This window comes from Pleurodeles waltl, chromosome 1_2, assembly GCF_031143425.1.
Source record: "Pleurodeles waltl isolate 20211129_DDA chromosome 1_2, aPleWal1.hap1.20221129, whole genome shotgun sequence".
Taxonomy (NCBI): Eukaryota; Metazoa; Chordata; class Amphibia; order Caudata; family Salamandridae; genus Pleurodeles; species Pleurodeles waltl.
Genome location: NC_090437.1, coordinates 17760894 through 17785968, shown reverse-complemented (window position 1 = coordinate 17785968; position 25075 = coordinate 17760894). Strand labels below are relative to the sequence as shown.

The window sequence follows — 25075 nt, the reverse complement described above, 5'->3', positions numbered from 1 at the left end:
CAACGGACAGCAGGGCGAAATTACGGACAGTCCGTGAAATTTACGGACGGGTGGTCACCCTATACATGGTGAATCGAGGCGTCCATTACAGAGCTCATTATCTGTGGGGAGGACTGCAATGGTTTCCTCCTCCACGTAATCGACCCCCTGCATGCTTGTTTTGGCCATGTTAAAGCTTGCGTTGTGAGGATCAGTCAGTCACAGTAGACAGACAATTGTCAATATAGGGCCAGAGGGCCGATGATAAACTGAAGGACAGCTCGGGTATTATGCTGTGCTGATGCACTGAGATAAGGCTGACAGAGCCAGGGAAAATGTAATGCGACAAGGCACAGAGATGATATGGGCTAAACTCCTTAAGCCAGCGCCTCTGATCGGTTGGGACACTGCACGCCTGGGCCTGGTCCCCCGCATCAACACGCGCCAAGCGCACCTGTTAAAGAAAAATTAAAGGCCTCTGTGATGTTTGCACAATACAGACCCGTACTGGCGTCTTGCCGCTGTAATTTACAAGATACGAACCCCATGCGGTGGCGTCGGGCTTCCGAGGAACTGGGCTTAAGGAGGCACAAACCGCGGGGAGAGCGTCGTTGGAATGAGGCATCCTTCAGCCCCCTCACCCTCGACTCAGACGCGCTATGCGTATCAGTTACAAAGCTATACCCTTTGTGGGCAAAAAAGAACTCACCCCACTCTGGCAGCCCCAACATTGACACACAAAAAACGCAATTAGAGCGGTGAATGCGCTCCCGCAGCATGGTATGTAGTCAGTGACGTACACACGCACAACCTAGAATGCAAATAACTATCATATACAGGAAAGAGGGAATAGCCAAAAGACGTAACGATTAATTAAGGCGCATATCTTTTCTCCGAGCATACATACAATCAACCCTTCCTGTATGAATGCGGAGATTGTTCATTGGTTGTTGTGTTGTTGTGTTTTTGTAGTCCTTTCCCCGTGGAATTATGGGAAAGGTGTTTTTTCTTTCCCCACTGCTGGATAATAAAAAAGACGAGCATAATCCTCACCTCCGGTCCTGACATAGATTCTTCAGCAATGTTTATCCATCAGCAGAAAAATGATTTGCTTTCTGCAACGCCGTAATATTCTTTCATATTTCCCAGTGGCCTCCCTGGTAAGTTTATAAGTTAATAAGAACGAACCTAAAAACTGAATTACATAAAGATACCTATCTGATTTCACCTTCCCCTAGCCTGAGTAATGGAGTCAGGTTGGACCCTTAATTTAGGTTAGTTGTTTTCCAGAGCTCCGTATTTGAAATAGTAGATAAAATCTAAAGGTTATTGATGACTGACAGAGGTCGTGCCTCCCAGAGGTGTTTAGTGCCACCACTTTTTCCATCAGTCTGTCATGTCTGTGAGCATACCAGTTCCGTTTATACTAGGATATTTGACATTAGGGATAAGATCACGTATTTTTCATAGATATCACTTGGTGGTTGCGACATAACCCTTGTATTCAGTATTACGTAGCCATGGCGAGTTAATAGTTATATTCTGGATGTAAAGTTCACACCCCGTTCAAATTAAATGTTATAGCTGAGTACCCAGTACTTTTTTTCAATTACCTACAGGGTCTCCCTTCATCAATGCCATCATTCACAAAGGGTTTGATGAGAGGCATGCATACATTGGAGGGATGTTTGGAGCTGGGATTTATTTTGCCGAAAATTCTTCTAAGAGCAATCAATATGTGTATGGCATCGGAGGAGGAACTGGCTGTCCGACACATAAAGATCGATCATGTTACATCTGTCACAGGTATGTGTTTAAGTGAAATGAGCTTCTAATGGCCTTTCTTTGCCGCTTGTTTTTGTTCTTCAATTAATCATTAGACATGTCAGGGATGTGATTGATAGTCTTAGACCCTACCCAACAAACCTTACAGTTGGATCACCCACAATAGGTAAATAGGTAAGCAACCCATTATCATACAGGTCCACGTACATGCATCTACCTGTATTCTACAAAAAATACATAGAAAAGTCAGGTGGGGGGTAGGGGGTTGAAGTTTTTTTTTTCTTTTTTTTCTCCATAGTGATATGAACTACTCTGTGGTGGCCAAAGAGAGGCTTTGGGAGTGGTACACATAAAGAGAGTATAGAGGTGCAAAATAGTACACTGATGAAACCTGTTGGTGCCGCCTTTGTTGATCATAACAGCAAGGACAGTGGGACAGTGTCTGGAGATAGCCCGCTGAAGGTTTGTTCCTAACATGTTCACAAAGCCTTGCAAGTGTGTACATTTTGAAAGACGAGGAGAAGTGACAAAGACCACTTTAGTCTTCTGACCCCAATATCCCTAAAGGTTGGTATTTGAAATTTCCAGGAGATTTTATACGATGGAAAAATTACAAATGGCTAAATGAAGGCTATCTTATGCCCAAATTCTAATTGAAATTTTGTCTGGACTCATCCATCATGCACCTACTGTATAACATAATCTTCACTGTGAGAGAAGCTCAGCGCATCTACTCTTAAGTACCACATAAATGAGCAGCCGGGACTGAAAATAATTAGCCTGTAATGGAAAAAAACAACATTTTAAACCTGATTATAGAAAGGTTAATTAAAGGCCTTCTTGTATTTCAAGCAAATAAATATGCATGGCATTTTTATTTCTGTTCCATGGTGGGTTACCGGAAATCCCAAATTCTCAAATGAACCTCCATCATTAACAAAGAAAAAACTGGATAGTTTGGATACACATATTGAAACTGTCGCTGTATGGAGGACAATAGTGGCTAAAAGATGGGCAGAGTGAAGGACCAAGTAAAATGTTTTTTGTAAGATCTTTAAAAGAGTTGAGATATGTTAATCTGTCCCGTTAAATCAAGAAAACGAAGAAATACAAGAATGACCACAAGAAGCATCACAAGTGTCCTAAGGGGCGATCAAGATTGCAAGGTAGTTGTAACTCTACATCTATTTCCCATAAACTGGAAGTTGGTGGAAATGAACCCTCTTCAAGAGACTCTTTCCATTGGCATGAGCCTCAGTGCCTCTACCTGTACCCATCACAGCTCAGGTGCCGGACAACCTGGTGTTTGATGCATCAAGAGCTGACGAGTCCTGTTACTCTCGGCAATGTTGGAGATTTTCGAATGTGCAGTTGTCCCCTCTGGAGTGGCACCAGGCCCTTTAGGACAACCTGGTGTTTCCCGCAGGGGCTCTCCAGTGGGTTTGTCCTTGGTGCCGAGCATTCCCCTGGCGCCATTTAACCTTCCTCCAGTACCATATGATTTGTTCTGATACAGGCATTCTTCTGGGGCCACTCCTTCACTGCCATCTCCTCCACCTGATCCAGAGCTCCCATTAGCCCCTTTTTAGCACCAGCCGTCCAGAAGAGAGGCTAAGCGTCTGCTTGAAAAGAAACTGTAGAGAGTCATGCTGCTGGTCTCCAGAAGTGCTAAGAGATCATTCATGATATGCTTGGGACAGACTCGGACATTGACCTCTAAATCCTCCTAGAGGTAGAGGATTAGAACCATTTGGCAAATCTCCCTACATCTGATTCAGAAGATTTGCTGGCTCTACAGCTCATAATCAGGTCGTCTCCAGACATAGAACCTTCTCCAGGTCCTGCCCCATTAGAGGTTTGGAGTTGCCCTTTCCCTGGATTGAGTTTAGGCCGAACATTTTGTCCAAAGTCCTTTTCAGCCACAACTTCTATAGAACCATTGTTACCATTAATGTATACCCTTACCCAGAGAGTTTGGCCATACAGGCTTTCTCTTCCACCAAGTTGAATCCAGACTCTTTCCCTTTCCATTCTACAGAGAATGAGTCCAAACATTGTAGGGGTGGGGAAAAAGGTGTTTTCATAGTGTTACACTCCCTCAACACCACATGAAAGCCCTTACCCTTGTTCTATGGGTCATGGCTGTCGTGGTCATACCCACCTGCAGATGGGTGGGACATGTCAAGCACATCATCACTGGTGGTCTAAATACTGCAGACTTTGCATAGTCATGCCTGCATATGCTCCATTGGGTTTTTGAAGATGCCCAACACACTCTTATGTACATGCCCTTTGATGGGGTACATCTCTTTGCAGAAGCCCCGTTCGAACAGTTTAAGGCCGCAACAGCAAAAGCCACACCCCTGGGTTTGTAATCTTCTTCTAAGGGCTCTCTTTTGTTTTGAAAATTCAAAGGCTTCTAAAGTAGACGCTACCAGCCTGCAGGACATCCCAGCATCAACCAATCCCTTTTGTGCAGCAGTACAAGGATAGAGACAGTGGTAGAGGCTGCCAGACTTCCTTCTCTTCCTCTCCAGCACCAGCAGGGAAGGTGAAGTAGTTAATTCTGCAAGAAGCATGTGCTATCAGTGTGAGGCCATTACTTCAGCTCAGTGGTTTCTTCAGATTGATTATAGATGAGGGCTACACCCTACTCTCCCAGATGCAACTCGAGTGCCTCCCTCCTTTTCCCCCCCCCCCCCAACCCTTCATCAAGCCCCCCCCCCCCTCCCCTCAGAGGGTCTAATACAAAAGTAGTTTCTGTAAAAGGACCACCTGTCGGTTCTGCTGAGGTATGTGGCAGCCCTGCTGCAGAAAGGAGCAGTAGAGTTGGTGCCAGATCTGGTATTGCAGCTACTCTGTACCTCCTGGTTCCCAAGAAAAACGACAGCCTTTATCCAATCCTAAACCTCAGGCACTTGAACTTTTACCTGTGCAGGGAGAAGTACATGTTGCTGTCCCTGACTCTGGTCGTTTCAGCACTGGATGGTGTTCCTCAGCTTACATGAGGTTTGTTTCACATACTGATCCTGCAGTCGCACTGGACATACCTATGTTTCTTGGTAGGGTCCACTCACTACCATTTTGCTGTCTTGTTCTGGCATATCACAAAGGTGACAGGAGGCTTTGCAGCCCGCCTCAGGAGGTATGGGAGTTTTCATAGTCCTCCACCTGAGCGACTGGCGGCTCAAAGCTGGGTCACCACAGATGGTGTTGTATCAGCTGTGGGTGACTTTGTCTTTGCTGTTCGACTTGGGTTTTTTGCTCGACATACTCAAATCTTACCTGGAACCCTGTTATCTCTACCTGGTGATAGTGGCAATACTGGATACAGATTTGCTGCAAGAGTTCTCTTCTTCATAAAGGATACTTTCGTGTTATGGTTCTGATATTTATGGGGTGTTTGGATTTCAGCCCTGGTGTTTCTGCACCTCCTAAATCTGTTGATGTTCTTCATCCTCCTAGTCATGCATGCATGTTGGCACATGAGGTCCCTCCACTGGTTTCGTCGTCGGCAATGGTTCCAGCACCTGGGAGACCTGGAAGAATCTCTTGTGGGCTCGAGGGTCACTGCAGTGGGCTTGAGCTGGTTATTTACAGAGGTGAAGTTGTCTCAAGGGTGAGGTCCTTCTGTGATATCTGTCTGTGGCCACGGTGTTAGTGGATGCCTACCCTCTAGGGTGGGGTGCGCACTTGTAGGAACAGGAGATCAGAGGCCTGTCGCAGAGCAGGTTTTTCACATCAGCCAGTTCGAACTATGAACAGTTCCAGTAATGCTCAGTGCCTTTCTCATTGCACCTCATAGTCAGCCCATCCAGTTATTGATGGTTAAAACGACAGTGATGTGGTAGGTCAGAAAGCTAGTAGGAATCTCACCTTCTCTGTCAATAGGCATTGAGGACCTGGGCCTGTTTGCACCAGGCTTGGAATGTGTATAGTCATCAGTCAGGACCGGCTCATTAACCACCAAGGCCCACAGCCTAAGCTGGCGGCATCTTGCCTATCACAAGTATCGTCTCCATCCAGTGGTGTATCAGGACATCTTTGCCAATTGGCATGCCTCTGATGGGTCTGTTTGCTGCTTACAACAACTGTCTCGTGCCCTCCAGTATCTGTTGCAGGAGGGACTTGAGGCATGCACTTCAGCTAAGTTTCCAGTTTTCTTTGCGTTTACTCCCATGCCCGATTCCTTGCATTCTGAGGAAGATTCACCAAGACCGATCCTAAGTAATCCTCATTGCCTCAGATTGTCGGAGAAGGTGTGATATACAGACATATTGGATCTTAACCTCTGTCCTCCAGTCACTCTCTGGACAGACCTTCTCTCCCAGTTGGAGGGGCAGGTCCTGCACCACAGACTCCATAGCTTAAACATTCATGCTGGAGATTAAGCACTAACGCTGGTGCTTCTTCCAAATGCTTCATGAGGTTTTTGTGATCCTGCCTACGTATTATCCCTCCACAAAGCCCGGTCTTTTCTGGGATGGTGAACACATTTGTTGGATGTTACACCATATTGGGTTATCCGTGAGCTGCAAGCCCTGAGTGTAATCCCACTGTTTACTTGCTCCTTCCTGGACAAGCTTGTCCTTAGAACAAAGGTGGGATTCCTCCCAAAGGTGGTGACCCCCATTCCCTTTTTCCATCTGGACCAATCCATCACCTCACTTGTCTTTTATCCCCTGCACCAGCTTACAAAAGAAATTAAGTGTTTTCAGAGGCTTGGACCCAAGGTGAGTGGTCAGTTTCTATATTGGTAGTATGACAGATATCAGATCTAATTACCAGTTTTTCATTGGGGACATGCTAAGCAAAGAGGTTCAGAAAAGGACTTTGTCCTGTTGGATTCAGCTGTGCTTAAATATGTGCTTTCCACTTGCAAAGGATGGATTGCTTGAGAGAATCCATGCCCATTCCACCAGGGCAAAATCTTTCACTGCGGCCTAAGCCCGAGGTGTTCCTGTGGCAGAGATGTGCAGAGCAGCAGCATGGGCTTCTTTTCTCACCTGAACCAACACTATTTGGACTCTGAGGTGAGAAGAGACAGCCATTTTGCCAACTTGGTCTGCCAAGATGTCATCGCCTAACCATTCCTTCAGACCCTCCTCCGGGTGTGGGTAATGCTTGGTAATCAATTTAGAGCAAGGCGAGTAATCTCCAGGTAGAATTATCCATTAGAAGAAAAAATTACTTATCTTAGGTAATGATCTTGTTAGTGGATACTCTACCTAAACATTTCTTACCAGGCTGCTCACTTGCCCGTTCCAAAGAAGCCTGCTACCAAAATACCAATTTAGATTCCTGCACTGCACTAGAACAGTTGATGAAGTCTTAACTTGTCACTGCCTCAAAAGGCACAACTTATAACAGATGAGAACTGACAAGGCGCCGGGGTGGGTTGCTCCAGTGATGTCACTGCAACTCTATTTTCGGTTTTGAGACAGAACCAGCAGCCCCTACTGGCAATAGAGAGGTGTATCAGAGGTTGATGGATCCAGTCTAGTGTCTAGGATGATCAGAGGTAAAGAATCGAGTAGTCACCATAAGAAAAAGTTACTTACCTTTTGTTAATGCTTTTTCTAGTAGGGGCTCTTCCTAACCACAGATTCCTCACTTTAGAATATTCCCCAGGCGTCAGACTAGAGAATCCTGAGCCTTTCCTCTGATCACTGGTATGTGGCGTCAATCTGCTCTACATGTGTGTTGTCCGTACCAGAAGTGACGTGCACCGTGCCTATATGGGTGCCACCCTGGTGTGCTGATATCACTTTCTTTCATAACTATTTCCCGCCAAAAACTCGGAGCCACGTTAGAGAGAGTTAAACCAGTGTGCAGAATCTAACAAGATGTTACAGTGAAGAGCCAGTTTCGCAGAACGAGGAGGGTGGGAGGGTCGTAGATGAATCTGCGGTTAGAGTTTCTACCAGGAAAAAGTGTTACTGAAGGTAAGTAACTTGTTTTTCTGATAGAGCAGGCATCTCCAACAAGTAACTCATGAACTACTATTAGCTCTCCAGGTACCTGTGAGTAGCTCTCTTGTGTGCAGCCCAGCTGTAGGAAAGTGCCTCCTATGACTTGGTTACCCTCCACTTTTAGCCTGGATTCTGGTGCAGTTTCGACTGAAAGTGCACTGGGTATTTGTTAAACAGGTCCCCAGTGCCAGATCTTTCATCCAAAACTGCACAGTCGTTTTTCCAATTGTCAAACTCTATTGTTGCCACTGTAAGTCCCTAGTAAATGGTACCCTTGGTACATAGGGCATGGGACACTAAAGAAGGCCCTTGAGGGGTGACTGTGCCACCCTGAAGGACCCTTTCACAACCTGCTCACAGTGTTGCCATTGCAGACTGCATGTCTTGGCGCAGAGATAAAATGAAAACATGACATGCCCCACAGCCTGTATGCCAGGTCTCCCAACACTGCATGCAAAATGTCACCCTTCTGGAAGGCTTTACAGCTCTAAGGCAGATTGCATTATATTACACATGTGGGCAAAGCTGCCTAAGCAGCTATGCCCTTGTTATGTCTTTGTCGATTCTCAGACATAGCAAGTGACCAGTAAAGCCATTTTAAGTACATGTGCTGGACACTGCTTATTGCGAGTTCCCCAGCGACATGATGGCTTCACTAAAGATAGGGATATTTTGTATCAAACATCTCGTATTAATAAACCATCACTGAATCCAGTGATGGATTTATTAATACATGCACACGGAGGGCACCTTAGAGGTGCCCTCTGAAAACCTACCAACCCCTAGCATGGTCACTGACTGGTGCAAACCAGTGTATCCACCTTCGACTTTGTTCTGGCCACCTGAGGTGAGAGCCAGTGCTCTCAAGGGCTCAGAACAAAGCCCTTGTGCTCTGGACGGAGGTGAATACACCTCATCCAGGGTGGATGGATTTTCAAGGGCGGGGAGCTACAAAGGTCTTTTTGCCTTTGAAATGCAACCCAATCCTCTCCAAATGGTAGAGAAGGCCGAGCCCCAGTTACTGACCCCACTTTTGTTGCACAGGAAAATTAGCTAAATTTGGAGGAGGGCCCACTTCATGCCAGTCTCACCCCTAAGGTGGACGAAACAAAGTGAACACTACATCTTGTTTAAAAGGAAAAAGCCAATAGAGTTAGGGCTATGCCGTCTTCTCAAAGAAAGTGGTCATAAGAAGGGTGTAGTCACCCTGAAGGTGAGTAGCCCATTAGCTACCACCTGGCACTCCTGTAACACCCCTAAATTCAGTATTTAGGTGGCACCCCTGAACCCTAAAACTCAGATTCCTGATAACCTCAGAAGAGCCAGACACTTCAGCGTAACCAGGAGAGGAGACTGCAGAGACCAACTGACTTTGCCGCAGCCCTCAACGATTCTGCATCAAAAGACGACCCGTCCTGCAGCCCAGCAACATCCACAGCCCTGGGAGGACTGCCTGCTGTCAACAAAGACCAAGATCTCCAGTGGCAGTGGACTTGCCCAGAAGAAACCAACTTTAAAGAAAAAGAACTCTGCCCTAGGGGACCACGAAACCGCAACCGGACCTACCTCTGCACCTGACGCCCACAGCCCGAGTCTGAGTGCCTCACCAATCCTGTGACGGTTCCCCTGTGATTCTGAGCCTGAGTCCACTGTGGGTTGACCCCTGCCGGACTCTGCCTTGAAGCCTGCAGCCTTATTCCGAAGAATCCCCCTGTCCGCGACTGCCCAGTGAGCTGTTTTCCGTCAAAGGACACCCCTGCATCCGGAGCACCTGGACCAGTGGTGTCCCTGAGTCCCTCAACATCTGAACTTAACTGTTCAGCTGTGGGTTTTCGTAGTTCAGCCTCCTGGCCAGAGCCTGCAGCCTTTTCCTAAAACCAACCTCCTCCATTGACTTGCATTGGGCGCCCAACGCTGTGTTGGCACTCTGCACCCGGCCTCTCCTGTGCTGTTGAGGGTGCAAGTTTGGTGCTGCACCCTGACACCGCTTTACTCACCTGTGAGCAGCGCATCTTTGGGCACTCTCTCCCCCCCCCCCCCCCTGGATAACATTGGGCACCTGACGCTGTGTTGGCACTCTGCACCCGGCCACCCTTGTACCCTTGTGCTGCTGAGGGTGTAAGTTTGGTGCTTCCTTGTGGCCCACTAGTACTCAACCCCAGGAGATAAACCCCTGACATTGCTTTACTCACCCGTGAGCAGCGCATTGTGGTTCTCCCCCCGTCATCATTGGTTAATATTGGGCACTTGATCCCAAATTTGACCTCCGCACCAGGCTACCCTTTTGCCGCTACGTGTGCACTCTTGGTGCTGATTTGAGCCTTGCCTGGCATTGACCTAAAACACCGAAGGCGGAATTTGTAAGTTGTGTACTTAACTACAAAACTGCATTCATGTTTTCTTCCCGTAGGGTTAACCTTGAAGACTCTGAAAATTGCACTGTCTATTTTTTAAACTGAAAAGTATTTTTAATTTAAAAACTGCTTACCTTATAATGAAGTTCTTTGGTTCAAAGCACATATAAAAGCAAATGTTATTTTTCTAATTTAGTCTAAGATTTATTCTTTGAGTGGGTCTCCTTTATTGCCTCTGTGAGTACAACAAATGCTTAACACAACTCCTCGAAAAACATAACTGCTCGCCCACTCTACCACAAATGGAGCATTAGACCTATCTATTTCTTTCTTTGCTAGCCTTTGGGGTTCCACTAGACTCTAAAAAGTGTACTCTATTTAAGTGCTCAATATAGAGAGCCAGCTTCCTATACCAGCCTACTAAGATAGTAGCTTTTGCTTGGTTACAATATTATTTGTTTACCAAACTTAATAAGCATGTATCAAGTTGTAATTGTTTTCAGAACTCATACACTGATGTTTGTAGACAAATGGTTACATTTTCAAAATGAATTGATAGCTTTTGAGTTGGAGAGATGTAATATTGATATTACCTTGGTGCCAAGAGAATTGCAGCTATGACTGTTATGTATTACCCATGCATATACACTCCAAATTATTAGTGCTTTTTTAGTTTACTGCTAACAACCCTGCATAACAGACTGATGTGATCATTGCTGACAGTCCTGGATGGGGTGGTCACTAGTATATCACTTATATTAGTAGCTCAGGATGATTTTCATTGCTCATAAGAAGCTCTTATTACATAAAAGGCTGGAGACCTATGAGGCTTCTAACTGCAAATTCCTCACCTTAGAATAGATACCTAGAAATACTTTCCCGGAGGTAGGTCTGTAAACTGCTCAAACCTGGAAGTCCTGGAGAATCAAACTAGCAAAATGCCCGTCCTGACAGAGCTATCCATCCAAGCAGTAGTGCTTTGTGAACGTGTGGCAGGCTGCCTGCGTAGCAGCTTGGCAGATGTCCAGGACAGGTATCCCCGTGTTAACGCAGTAATAGCAGCCTTTGCCGTGGTGCAATGGGCACCCAATACCTCAGGAGGCTGCTGTTTTAGCCTTTGTGTAGCAGATCTTGATGCACAGTAAAATCCATTGAGAGATGATCCACTCTGCTCCACTTTCCCCTTTTTTGCTGCATTGAACCCAATGAAGAGCTCATCATCCACCTGATATGGTGTAGTGCGATCGATAAAGAAAGTTCTTTGGGCCAAAGTGGTAGAGTCTGTCCTCCTCCTTAGAAAGGTGATATAGGGCAAGCAAAATGTGGGCAGCATGATGTTCTGGCCAACATGAAAAGGGTGACCACCTTCGGCAGAAAAGAGACTTGTCTGAATTACCAGTTTTTTTTAAATAAAAGCTGTTGTACAGAGAGGTAATTGAAAGAGCTTGAAGTTTTGCTGATCCTAACTGATGGAATGCCACCAGGAAAGCCTTTTTGAGAGTTAGGAGTCTGAGCAGACATCCATGCAGGGGCTAAAATAAGTACCCCTTGAGGAACGTTGGGACCAAATAAAGTCCCACTGGAGCATAATGAAAAGGGTAGGAGATAACAAATGCTGCAAGCCCTTAAGAAAATGTACCAGAATAGGTGACTTGAACAATGAGTGCTGATCCATCAACGTTAAACAAAGCTGAGATGATTGAAATGTAACTTTTAACGGTGCCCTGGGCAAGGCCTTGTCGGGCTAAAGACAGCCCAAACAGTAGGAGGGGGCTGAAAGTGGGTCAAGATGTTGGGCGAAGCACCATGCTACAAATTCTCTCAATGGCAGGCCTGGACAGTCTTTTTTTGAGGGACTCCTGGTTGCCAAGATTACATCACAGATCTCGGACGGGACATCAAAGGCATTCATCTGTGACTGCTCAATCTCCATGCACAACGGTGGAGCATGCATAGATTCAGGTCTAGGGCCCTTCCCTGCTGCTGAAACTGAAGGTCTTCCTTAAGAGGCATTGTGATCAGAGGACAGATAGATGGTCATGGTCAGGTTATCAGAGTCTTCGTGCTCAGTCCAAAGCCACTAGAATGACTTGGACCCAGTCTGTCCTGGTGCCCCCCAGCGACCAGGAGAGAAGAGGTAAGTACCTGGTTTTTCCCCAAACCTACAGGTAAACTGTGCAAGACTGAAAGAAACAGAAGATGGACCTGCAAATGAAGGGGACCAAGTCCAGTTGGGGTAGGACCTACTACCCACCCTTCTGGTCATGCAGGACCAAGTCGATGGTGAAAACCAGGGGTCAGCTATGCAGCAGAGAAGGAGAAGAGTTCCAGAAGTGATGCAGTTGATGTCCCACATCAGAAGAAGAGTTGTAGTTGGTCAGTGGTGTGGAAAAACCACCAACAAGCCTTGGCAAAGGCAAGAGTTGCAGAGCTTCTGGGGACCAGGAAGGTCTTGGGGGTGGGTGGGCTTCAACCCAAGAAGGGGAGTCCTAGGCGACCCTCAGCAGTGAGGAGAGCCAGAAGTCGAGGAGGCAGCAGGCCCAGGAGTCACAGTGAGGCCCACTCAGCACACCTAGAAAGGAGTCCCACATCACTAGTGCAGCAGGCAGGAGACTATGCTTTGCAGGGAAGATACACGAAGCCTGAAGATCCCTTGGAGGAGGAACAAACAAGTCTTGGTAGCTGCAAGAGTCACGGGTCACAGGGATACTGTCCTACAAGGAAAGGGAAGGACTTGCCATCTCCCAAGTTGGACAGCTGGTAGAGAGGATTGAGGGACCACTCAAGACCACTACCTGTGTTGCAGGATCCACGCAACTTTGCAGGAGAGAAGATCCACACAGCCGGTCGTTGTTGCAGTTGGTGCCTGCGCATGCAGGGGAGAACTCTTTCACTTCAAGAGAGATTCCTTCTTGCTTCTTGTGCAGGCTGAAGACTCATCCCCCTCGTAGGATGCACAGCCCAGAGATGTGTTGCAGTTGCTGGAAGGAGACCAAGAAACAATGTTAGAGCGGAGACGTCGCTGGAGTTGCAGATTGTAGGTTACTGGAGGGTCCAGTTGCAGTCCCGGTGGCCAGAAGATGAAGTAAACAATGCAGAGGAGTCCTTCTGGAATCTTCCCCAAGAGGGGGAGACCCTAATTAGCCCAGGAAAGGGGATTGATCACCTAGCATGGTGACCACCTATCAGGAGGGGGCTGTGACGTTACCTACCTGACCAGGCCACTCAGATGCTCTCAGGGGCCTCTGCTCACCTTGGATTCAAGATGGCAGAATCAAGATGCCACCTAGAGGAGCTCTGGGCACCACCCCTGAGGTGGTGATGGACAGGGGAGTGGTCACTCTCCTTTCCATTGTCCAGTTTCGCGCCAGAACAGAAACCGAGGGTTCCTGGACTGGTGCAAACTGGTTTATGCAAGGAGGTGACCAAATGTGCCCTTCAAAGCATACCGGTGGCTTGAGGAGGCTACCCCTTCCAAGCCCTGTAGCACCTATTTACAAAGTGAAAGGGTGTTGCCTCCCACTCCCAAAGGGAATCCTTTGTTCTGCCTTCCTGGGTTTGAGCTGGTCAAGCGGGAGGAGGGCAGAAACCTGTCTGTAGGATGGCAGCAGCGTGGGCTGCCGAGGAAAACCCTGCAAATTGGTAGGAGCAAAGCTGAGAGTCCTCCAAGGAGCCCCCAGAGTGCATGGAATAATACAACCAATACTGGCAACAGTATTTGGGTATGATTCCAACATTTCTGATACCAAACATCCCCAGGTTCCGAGTTACCATTATGTAGCTGGACACAGGTAGTGACCTTTGTCCAGTACACAGGTAAAATTACTTCCCCATACTTACGAAGTCCAGGAAAATGGAGCTGGAGTTTGTAGGGGCATCTCTGCTTATGCAGGGGTGCCCTCAAACACAGGTACTTGCACCTTGCCCTCTGGGCTAGGAGGGCCTTTCATAGGGGTGACTTACAGTGACTTGTATTGAAAGGGTGCATGCACCTTTTCACGCAGCCTGCAGACACATTTTGCATCGACTCCCATGGGTGGCATCATACATGCTGCAGCCCATGGGAAACCCCTGGTGCCCCATTGCCCTGGGTGCCTATATTCCATATACTAGGGACTTACATGGGGGCACCAGTATACCAACTGTCGGGTGTACAAAGTCAGGAACAACCAAATTTAGAGGGAGAGAGCACAGTTACTGGGATCCTGGTTAGCAGGATCCCAGGGAACACAGGCAAAACGTGGGGGTAACCATGCCAAAAAAAGGGTATTTTCCTACATTAACCCCCATCCTGCCCCCTCCCCCAGGCCCCCCGAAGGACAATAATAATAAGACTAACCTTGGGCAGATGAGTCCTCATCGTCTAAGTGGAAATATCAGGAAAGTACCACTTCATTGGAGTGGTTACACCCAGTATTATTTTCCACTATATGGCCCCTTCTCTGTGGGGGAAGTGGACCATCTTATCAGTCTGGATTTCTGACCTGTGAAATGCCTAAACTGTGGGCCCTCTAGTTCCCTAGATGAATGATGTTGTAGACTTAAGGGTGATGGAGCAGGGCAGGATGGCTGTCCCTGGGGCTGTGTAGTAGGGCAAGGTTGCTGTCCTAAAGGATGTATAGCAGGAAAGGGATGCTGTCCTCAAGGTTCTAGAGATGGACAGGATTACTGCCCTAAGGGGGGTAGAGCAGGGCAGGATGGTTGTCTTAAAGGCACTAAAGGACAAGATTTCTGTCCTAAGTTGTCAGGGGGAGCAGAGTTGCTGCCCCAAAGTTTCCATGGAAGGACAGGAGGGCTGTTTAAAGTTTTCTAAGATAGGGCAGGGTTGATGTTCTATACTAGGTTTCTTCCAGAGGCATTCTTTTACCCCTAGGAGCTCAGATGTTCTAGCTTTTGGATCCTGTGCTACATGTTTCACCCAGGGCGTGGTTTCCTCCCTCAGAGGAGTGGGATCCTCTGTGGGAGTTTGGACAGTAGGTAATTCTGTATCCTGCTTGTCTGGGTTTTTAGGAGTGTCCTGGGTCATTATTCACAGCTACTTTCCTTCCTTGCTCTTTAGCCTTTGTAGAGATTAAAGTGAGGAGGTGTTCAGGGAAACGCGTGTTCATTACATTTCTTTGACTGAATTTGCAGGGAGCCACAGGCTTCCTACAACCATGAGTTCTCACACATCTCAAAATCAGAACGGTAAAAGAAAAATGACACAAATCACCCTAAATCATGATGTTGATAAGCAATAGGGCCTGTGCTGTTGTGCCACCCATGCATACCTACATGACCCAGAACGCACAATGTCATCTGTTTTACGTGTTGGAGTTTTCAAGGCAGCAATCGCTCAGAGACACTTTTTGTCTCAAGTAGAACCCAGGCCTCCTGTATGGCTTTCCGCCCATACCACTTCTAGCAAGAGTTCTCAAGAAGATCATGAATGAAGGGGCCCAAGTAATCCTTGTGGCTCAGGACTGGACATGGGGAGTCTGGTATCCTGAGCTGATGCACATGTACATCGATCTTCAGATAAGAGTGCAGCAGTAAGGTAGAGTTCTGCAGCAGAAACTGTCCACTTGCTACCTTCTTGCCTGGAGATTGAGCAGTGACATTTGACAGCTTTTGACCTTCCTCCTGAAGTCTACAACGTACTTTTGGCAGTCAGATGTCCCTCCACAAAAACGGTATATGGCTGTCGTTTGAAGAACTTTGTGGCTTGGTGCACAGACAAGTCTTTTTATCCGCTTTCTGCCCCTCTCTCTGAGGTCTTGTTTATCCTTTCCCTGGCCCAGAAAACGGTTATTTGTCTGCTATTTCTGCTTTTTTTAGGTTGCCTGATCAACTTGTTTATGTCCCTCATTGTATATAGGTACCTCAAAGGTTTTACACATCTTTTTATTTTATCCCCATTCATTATGCCCCAATGAGATCTGAATTTGTTTTTGACATTTCTGATGTGCGCTCCTTTCGAGCCTCTCCACAATTGTCCTCGCAAGTTTCTCACTTCAAAAACCGCCTTCCTTGTGGCCATTACATCTTCCTGCAGGGTGAGTGAGTTGCAGGCTTTGTCATCTAAGCTGCCCTACCTTTACATCTATCCTGACAAAGTGGTGCTTCGCACTAGGGCCTCCTTTCTGCCAAAAGTAGTTATACCCTTTTGTGTAGGCCAATCCATCTCCTTGTCTAATTTTTATGCACCCCCACATCCTTCTAAGAAGGAGACCCCCCTGCCCACCTATACCGAAAAAGAGCATTGGCATCTGCCTTGATCGTACAAAAGAGCTCCCTGTGGATAATCAACTCTTTGTCTGTTATTGGGGTGCGAAGAAAGGTCGGGAACTGCAGAAGTGGTTCATCTCCAGATGAGCTGTTCTCTGTACTAAGATCTGCTGAGCTCTGGCCAGGAAGCTATCCCCTGAGGGTTTGCTGGCTCATTCTACCCAAGCTAAAAGTTATGACCACTGTATTATAAATCAGAGTTCCAGTTCTTGACATCTGTCAGACAGCAACCCTGGCATCTCTGCACAAGTTTACTAAACACTACTGCCTAGACAGTCAGGTCTATAAGGACTGCACTTTGCCTGTTCTGTCCTTCAGGACTTTCTAGTATGAACTTGGTTTGCAGACCTACTGCTGGGGATGGTATTGCTTGGGTATCTATTCAAAGGTAGGAAATCTTGATATAGAAGTCTCTATCAGATGAACAAGTTACTTACCTTTGGTAACGCCTTAACTGGTAGAGGCAATATATGGTTGCAGATTCCTTAACAACCCACCCATCCTCCCATCTCTGCAAACTGACTTCTAGGGGCAGAAACTCCCCTTTTCAGGGCCTTAGTTTTGACACATTAGTCAGTTTCTTTATGGCTTTGCTCTTCTGGCATAGAAAGTTGTGAAAAGAAACTGACATCAGCGTGCCGGGGTGGCACCTATATGGGAACCGCAGCAATATATCCGGCGCGGATGACGACTGATGCGGAGCCGATGGATGCCACCTAATGGCACACAGTGGTACAGCTCCCAAAAATCTCCGGATCCGGTCTGACACCTGGGGCAACTTCAAAGGTAAGGAATCTTCAACTAGACATTGTCTCTACCCGATCAGGTGTTACGGAAGGTAAGTAACTTGTTCATTAATTTTGACTTTAGAATCACGTCAGGCTTAATGTAACAAGTTGTTTGATTCATTGAATGACCCACTTAGGTCACACCATTCCAGAGTTAACACAGCTGTGTAACTCTGTACTTGCTGGTGGGGCGACCAAGCCTTTCAACAGTAAAAATGCCAGTTAGTTTTTACTATCAGAACATGTAAACTGCATGCTCTGCCAGTGAGATAATTTGCTTCCTGCATTTTAGAACTCAGTAGGCCTGCCTTAGGTGTGACTTACATATATACCACGTAGAAGTCCGGCTTTGCCATTGCTTTAAATGGCAAAGTCAAGCAGTTTAATCTGCCCTCCCAGCCTGCAAATGGCAGGCTGGAATTCTCGATTTACTTGTGTCACACCCAGGGTGCCACAACCAGTGCGCCACAACCAGTGCTGCAATCCCTAGGTACAATTTACTTGTTTTACTCGTAGTTAGCTTAGCCAGTTGGGTTGGAGCCAATTCGACTTATCTGTTTAAGTGTAAAGGAACAGGCACTGAGGCCTGGTTAATAGGCCTTAGTGCACTCCCACTGTCAAAGAACCAGCAGCATCTTTCCAAAATCTTGGTTATGACCTTACAAATCTCTTTGTCGAACATTGCCTCAGAAGTGCCATTCTTCATGAGTAATTGTTTTCTCTTGACTTTTGTACCAAAAATAATGTGTTTTTCATTGTGTTTTCCTTTTAGGCAAATGCTTTTCTGTCGAGTGACACTGGGAAAATCTTTCCTACAGTTTAGTACTATGAAGATGGCCCATGCCCCTCCGGGACATCACTCAGTAATCGGCAGACCAAGTGTAAATGGACTTGCTTATGCAGAATATGTGATCTACAGAGGCGAACAGGTGCTGTAAATTGTTTGCATGCCATTTTGAAAGTTGATGTTTATGGCTGCGAGAATGTTTAAAACAAAAATGGTTTCGGAAATGTTATTCCAAAATCACTGTGTAGGGGGCTGTTAACCGGAGTCTCTAAATAACAGCTTAGTCACCTCACCTTTTATTTTTTTCCTTGAAATATGTTGTAGCACACTTCTGGATTTTGTACTAGTAACATGATTAGTCTTCTGATATATAATCCTTGTAGTTGTGTGCAGAAGTCACGAGGATTGAATCGGATCCTTTCAGTTCATGCAGTAATTTTGATTGCATTCCGTACCTGCCACTCTTCCCCATCTAATGTAGCAGATTGATGACCTGGGTTGCAAGGAGAATTTACTGAGGTTAACTCAGTTTGCCACTGATGTTGCTCCATCTTTTAACACTGTTTGAGGTTCACATAGGTTCATTCACATTCCCATGGTCACGTGAGTCTTCTCATCAGTACAAGTTGGGAGGAAATGTTGGCCTTCAGTATTTGGTTTTACTAAGACTACTCTACATCAAGCAGTCAAAAAGTGTCTAGAAAAGTTCCAAACTCCTTTTTATAAACAGCAGTGTGCTCTGTTGCTCTCGCACTGCTGGTAACCTTAGTCTCTATACCCTATGATCCCCAAACACAAACTGAAGTGGGACATAAACCTGCAGGGCCACTATGAAAAAGTTTTCATGGCCATTTGCAAATGTATTCTTTAAATGATTTTTGAATTACAGAACTGATTAGCATCTGTTCTTCTAGTCTAAAGAGTTTTTTGATGTTCAACTTCCCCTTTTGTGTAGAAAGTGACACCAAATATTCTTATGAGTGTTTGCACTCGCAATTCCTTGGCTCTTAAGTCTCCTTTAGGCTTTTTATTTGGTCAGGCGAGATGGAATACCTCGCCTGTGCTGGTAAGTGGCGCCTTGGCTCCAGTTGAAGTCCAAGTAGTATTCCAGATCAACCTAGCCAATCCGTTTTATTGTAACAAGATAGATGAAGATGTATGCAAAGGTCATCAAAAGTATGCACGTCTCCAGATTTTGAAGGTCTTGTAGGCTTGGTCCTGGCAACGAGGTGTTATGTTGTGTATTTGTATAGAGCACAACTTCCCTAGAAGTGCGGCACTGTTCATTTAGTACCAAGACGCTGTTTATGTATTTGAAGTGCTAGCTACTGATGTGTATTTTTCCTTTTGTGAATGTTATTGTTTATTCGTTTGCTAAGAGGCTTCAGAGATGTTTTTCTCAAATATTTGACAATGTTTACCGTTTTCTGTTTTAGGCGTACCCAGAATATCTCATTACATACCAGATCATGAAGCCAGAAGTTCTTCCGCAGGCCCCCACAACAGGGGAACAGAAAACCTAGTAAACATCAACTCAGATTTCCAAAGCTGGACTGAATGAAATCTGATTGTTTTCGAAAACATGCTACCGATTAAATTCCTGAAAGCCCAGCCGAGGCTTGTCCATCTTTTATAAAGTGTAGCTTTGTTGTTAGATGTAATCTGAGTAATTGACATCATACTCAATTGCTACTGTTCCTTTAAAGGAAATGTTTACAAGGGACTGCCTTTAACAACCTATCTCAGGCTCATTTTCGGTTTCTAGTTCTCTTTGTAATTAAAAGAAACATTGTTTTGATGTACTTTGGGAACATTATGGGAAATGTGGGAAAACATGACCACATATAAGCATTTCACGCTATTAATCTGCGTTTATTTGAAAAACATTACATCAAAACTCACAGCATCTTCTTTAAACGCCAGCATTCTTTTGTAAGAGAATGTCATCTGTTCACTTTTTTTTATATACGTATATATTCTATAAAGTATTCTGTATCAATAGATATAATAGCTATACGATACTCTGAAAATGAGCCAGAACTCTCCTGGATATTTTTTGCACAAAGACACAGAGAAAAACCTAAAGCGATGCAATATAAATTTCTCATCCTGGGAGGATTTAGGCCCAGTTCTTATGTAAATGGTTGTTTGCACTTTTATGAGAAAATGTTGCATTTATAAAACATCTTATGAAAGTTGAACATGCTGGTGGTGGAATGTGGTAGAGTGTGGACCGTACTGGCCTGGACCCCGAATGAAGACCCTAAAAGTAACATTTGGCTTAATCAACTTATTTGAGCTTTCTTTGTCAAATGAGAAACTCCTTTATCAAGCGAATCAGCCATCTTTCCTGCCTTGATCATAGTCTTCCCTTCAAAGTTATGCTTCAAGACTCAAATCAGAATGATATTAGCAACTTGTCATTGGCATCATTCTTTAGCAATGGCGATGATTTGAAAAACTGGGAAAAGAATTAAATATCCATGTACTTGTATCTCTTCCCATCTTTTGGTGTAAAAGGAGGTAAAGGATGTGCTGGTATTAGTACTATAATTGTGCCTTGTCTGTTAGCCATGTGATGGAAACAACGAAAAATTGAATTGAAATGGCTTTGAAACAGATTGAGGCCATAACACACCAAAAGCTTAATCCAAGTGTTTAATATCCGGTGAGTCAGATCCCTTGATATAGTTTCTGCTTCCTGTGCTACCCCCTAGTAATGTCCAAGTGACCTTCTGTGATTACTCCTCCCCTCTTGCTCAGAATGACCAGGTAGCAGAATCCATTTGCTAACTTTTTCCTGCCAAAAGTGATATCCATTTTCAAATGTAATCACGTGACTTATTTAGTGGTCTTTTTTTTATTTTTTTTTATTGACTCCAGCTTTGACCCTGTCAATGTATTTTATGCCCTGTTTCTCTGGTTTTGGGCTATTTTTTTTTTTTTTATTAATGTTTCTCGGGCATGCCCGTCTTAATCTACCAGCAATATGGGAGCTAAGCAATGGAAATGTGAACTCGGGGGGGAAAAAAACACGTTTTTTTCTTTTTTTCTAATTAGGTGTTCACTTTTATATTGAAGTTTAATAATATCGAAGCCTGTTCCACTTGTCTGCTCAGCTGAGTTGGGAATTGTGGGATAGAATATGTCGAACAATGCCAGTACGCAGTAGTAGACTCCAAGTTGTTTCGGGGATTTCAGACTTCATGTGCAGGCCTGTAGTAAGCGATAATGTCGGAGGCAGGCAAATCAAATCTCTTTCTGTGCTGTTCGTGGTGATGGGCATGTCGGACAGGTCTCACCACTTTCCTTTGCAGAGTCGAAATCATTGACCCAACGAAGCATTTATGTTTGTCTTCCCTACTTTTTGCACTTTCCCCTACCTCAGCTTTCACAGAGTTCCACCATCTGGCTGTCAATAGCTATTTGCGTTTATTCTTGGAATGGGCAGCCGAACGTGGCAAAGAGGTTGTGAGTTTTAGAAGCAAAGGAGAAGATTGCGCAAGGGAATAAATCCTTGTGTATATTGCCCAGTTCTTTTGTTTTTCACTACTAGGTAACAAAGGAGCCTGAGCGCAAAGGCATTCAGGGTGTGAGACAAAAGCAGCACCGATCCATCCTTGGAGGTTGATTGCTAAGAGGCATTTGTTTTTCTGCTGTGTCCAGTATATGATAATTCTCTTGTGTTCGTTTGATGGAAATGTTTGTTGCATTGCTTTTAAAACCAATACTGATATTCGTTTTGCACTGGAAAGTATCTATGAGTCTTCAGCTGCACTGTCCCTCGATTTTTGGAAAAAACTATTATACTTTTGGGACTAAAGCAAGGTGGCAAATTAATTGGGTCACCCACTGCACAGATAAATACCTCCCTTGCTATTTGCCTTTGTTGTGTGTAAAGTAGCTTCTGTCTTAAGCACTACAGAAAAGCAAAAGCTGGAAGCAACAGTTACCCTCTTGATATTCTGAATTCGGCGTGAAGAGAGCACAGATGGTTGTGATAATGGTAAATAAGAAAGGCCATTAAATAGTACAGGGTGCATTTTACGCAGCCTACTGAACGTAGCTGAAGTTTCCTATGGTTAAGTGTAACTTCTCTTTGTTTTTAAATACAGGATCATCATGCAATTGTGTTACCCATACGTCGCGTATAAGAGCATTGATGGGATGCAAATATTATCAAATGTTTCCTCATTTGTGTGTATATATATATTTTACTTAATGGGGCAAAATAGAGGGCGTCTAAAAACTACGAAATACACTTGTTTTTGCTGCTGTCATGTATAGCTTGAATAAAAAACCAAGGGAAAAAGACATTGACATAAAATGTGCATTGTAGATTTTTTTTTTCCCGTGTATGTTTGACCCTTTGCCCTCGGAATAGACTGGTAATGAATCAGACGATGTTACAACTTTGAAATTATAGTTTCTCGTTTTTGGTTAATAAGAAATGCAAAATATGTTTTTATTTCAAGTGAGTCCCTGGTTATCATTGATATTTCATGCACATATTGCAAACATTCTTTTCTCTTCCCTCATGCTGTCGCCTCCCAAAACAAACTTAGCTCCCAAGCAAAAGTATTGATTTTACAGACATGCGTGACCTAACTTACTTGAAGACTTTTTCCTATAGAGTAATGGTTATTACTTCATATTTTGTATGCTTTAAATTCTCTTTTTCATTTTACGAAAAAGTGTATCCTGATATTGCAGTTGATAGTTAACAGTGGATGTGAAAGTGTAACTTTCCCACCCGTCAGGGTCTATGGCTCTCCCGAGGCAAAGTTGAGTTTCTCTCCAGAGAGAAAGAGATTAATTTAGGATGACAGTTTAACAACCAATAAAGAACACCAATTGTTGATGTACGACTGAACAAGCACCGGTTATTATTATTATTATAATTTTTTTTACTCGCACCATTATTTCAGGAAGCCAATGTCGTCCAATGTTTTTAAGCTGCCAGTGTTCTGTATCTGATGTCTGTCATGAGTAAAGGTGCTGTGTAAGGAAAATATTTGTTTTGTTGTTTTTTTTGGTATAAATGGAAAAGGCGTGGGATCCACACAACATTCTCAGTGGAGTCCTTTTCTTAAAAATATTCATATGTGAAGCCAAAAATGTTGTTTCCACTTGTTTTTCATGCAGATGCATTTTCTTTCAACTACCCCTAAATTACTTACATACTTGACCTTGCAAAATTTAAAAGTAATAAATATGGCTACTTTGTGGCGCATAATTACCATTGCAACTTTGTGCCAGCGAAAATGACATCACTTCACCCTTCTTATGCACCTCATGTGCTGACAAGCTCCTTTTTTATGCTAACCACGGTTTATAAAATCCCAGCTACTAGCTTTGTTTCACAAATATTTTTTCACTTATTTTCTTTGTTACCTTTTAAAGCCTGTAACGTGCGACCAAAGCATTTTATTGGCTGATCCACATCATTAACAAATGATCCTCAATTGAGTCAGTAAAAAAAAACTTAATTTGGTTATGAATCAAAACCAGATAAGTACAAACATAAAAACGTTCACGATCACATTTAAAAAGCGTGAACAAACTTCCAGAATATTATAAAAAATTGCATGGGTGAGACAGAATCATTGGCAGACCATTCCATATTTGAAACACACATGGATCCTCAGAGGAAATCAAATTGAATAAATAACTGTAATGTATAAAACCAGGTTTAAAGAGGAAATAAATCATAAAACAGTTCTTATTCTAATTCCACCCTGAATAAACTTCTCCACTCCCCAGCAAACATAAGGTGATGTCAAAGATTGAATAAAAAACATAGACCGCATGCATTGTCTGATGTTGGTGTGCCTCAAGATTATGACCAAAAAAATCCTGCCTAGGAAGCACATAGAATTTTCAGAAAAGCAAAAAAAGGTGTTGTTAACTGATGAGAGCAAGAGTCACAAGGACAAACTGGTAAATTCAAATTAAAAGGAACCAGGCTTAGAGAAAACAACCAGGCAAAGTAGTGTTCAACCTCGGCCTTGTCAATAAATACCGGTGTTGACTATCCTGACCCACTTGAGGTAAGGCTGCATATCAGAAGTTTCTGTGATTTTTCGCATGATATAACACAGTGACTTCTCAGCTTGGTCCCAATGTGTGCAGGACATGGTGAAAAAATATGATTATGGTAGTTTTATAAGAGGAAGATAAAACCTGAATTGCAAAACAATTGCAGCAAATTCATACTGCTTTTGGGATTCCTAATATAGACAATCCAAGGGATATTCAAGCTTGCTCAGTCCTACGACAATCTATCTGCTAGAGAATTCTAGCCGCAGATTCCATACATTTGAATAATCCCCAGTCATCAGACTCGATCCAAAAATGTTTCTTGAGCAGTACCCCTGCACGCTAGTAGGTGGCATAATTCAGCTCTCAATGGCATCGCCTGTGCTGAAAGTGGTGTCTGAAGTGCCTACATAGGTGCCACCCCAGTGCACTGACGTCAGTCCTTTTCTCTCCAAACCAGTCAACGCAGATCCAGAGAAGAGTTACCCCCAGTCTTTTTTGACTGACCTTTTTTTGAGTTTTCTTTAAGACTTTGTCTCCTGGTTCATAGGATGTCAGCTAAGAAAGCGGGTTTCAAGCCATATGGCTTGGACAGATGTTGGTGACAAACCCACATTTGTGTGCCTGTGGTGCTTGGAGCGTAACCACAACACCAAGACCTGCATTGACTGCTGCAACATTTACCCCAAGACTTTGAAGGAGCGGTTCCCCAGTCTCCGTGGCGCTTTAGCAATCAAGATATTGGTTGGGAAGAAGGTCCTGAGATCAGTTGCAGAGCCACTCCAGGCGCTCATTGTCACAGCGAGGTCGTCGGCGAAATCAAGTAAGTCCCTTGGGCACAAGAAGAGCAAGAAGTCAAAGAGATCTTCGACTTCACATCTGGCAATGTCATCTAGTGAGACAAGGGAGTGCCTATATTTGAGGCCCAACTCTGTGGTGGAGCCTGCACCTGGGCGGTCTACACACCTTCCAGAGTTTACAGGAGCCGGAGCAGCCCTACACAGCTCTGCAAATTTTTCTGAGACCATGCACCTCATATTTGGGCAGCTTGTTCCTGCTGGAGCGCCTTCAGGCCCCGCAGGCTCTGGAGAGGCCTCAATCGGT

General features: G+C 44.7%; 1 protein-coding gene across 1 annotated transcript in view; it reads left to right on the top strand.

Moving 5' to 3' along the window:
- Nucleotides 1-22944, top strand: part of LOC138296500 (poly [ADP-ribose] polymerase tankyrase-1) — a 734848-nt gene extending 711904 nt beyond the window's left edge. The window contains exons 23-25 of the mRNA XM_069235671.1: nucleotides 1599-1785; nucleotides 17918-18074; nucleotides 19369-22944. Coding sequence (XP_069091772.1) covers nucleotides 1599-1785; nucleotides 17918-18074; nucleotides 19369-19455 — 431 coding nt within the window. The 3' untranslated portion in view covers nucleotides 19456-22944. The remainder of the gene's footprint in view (nucleotides 1-1598; nucleotides 1786-17917; nucleotides 18075-19368) is intronic.
- Nucleotides 22945-25075: the final 2131 nt, after the last annotated feature.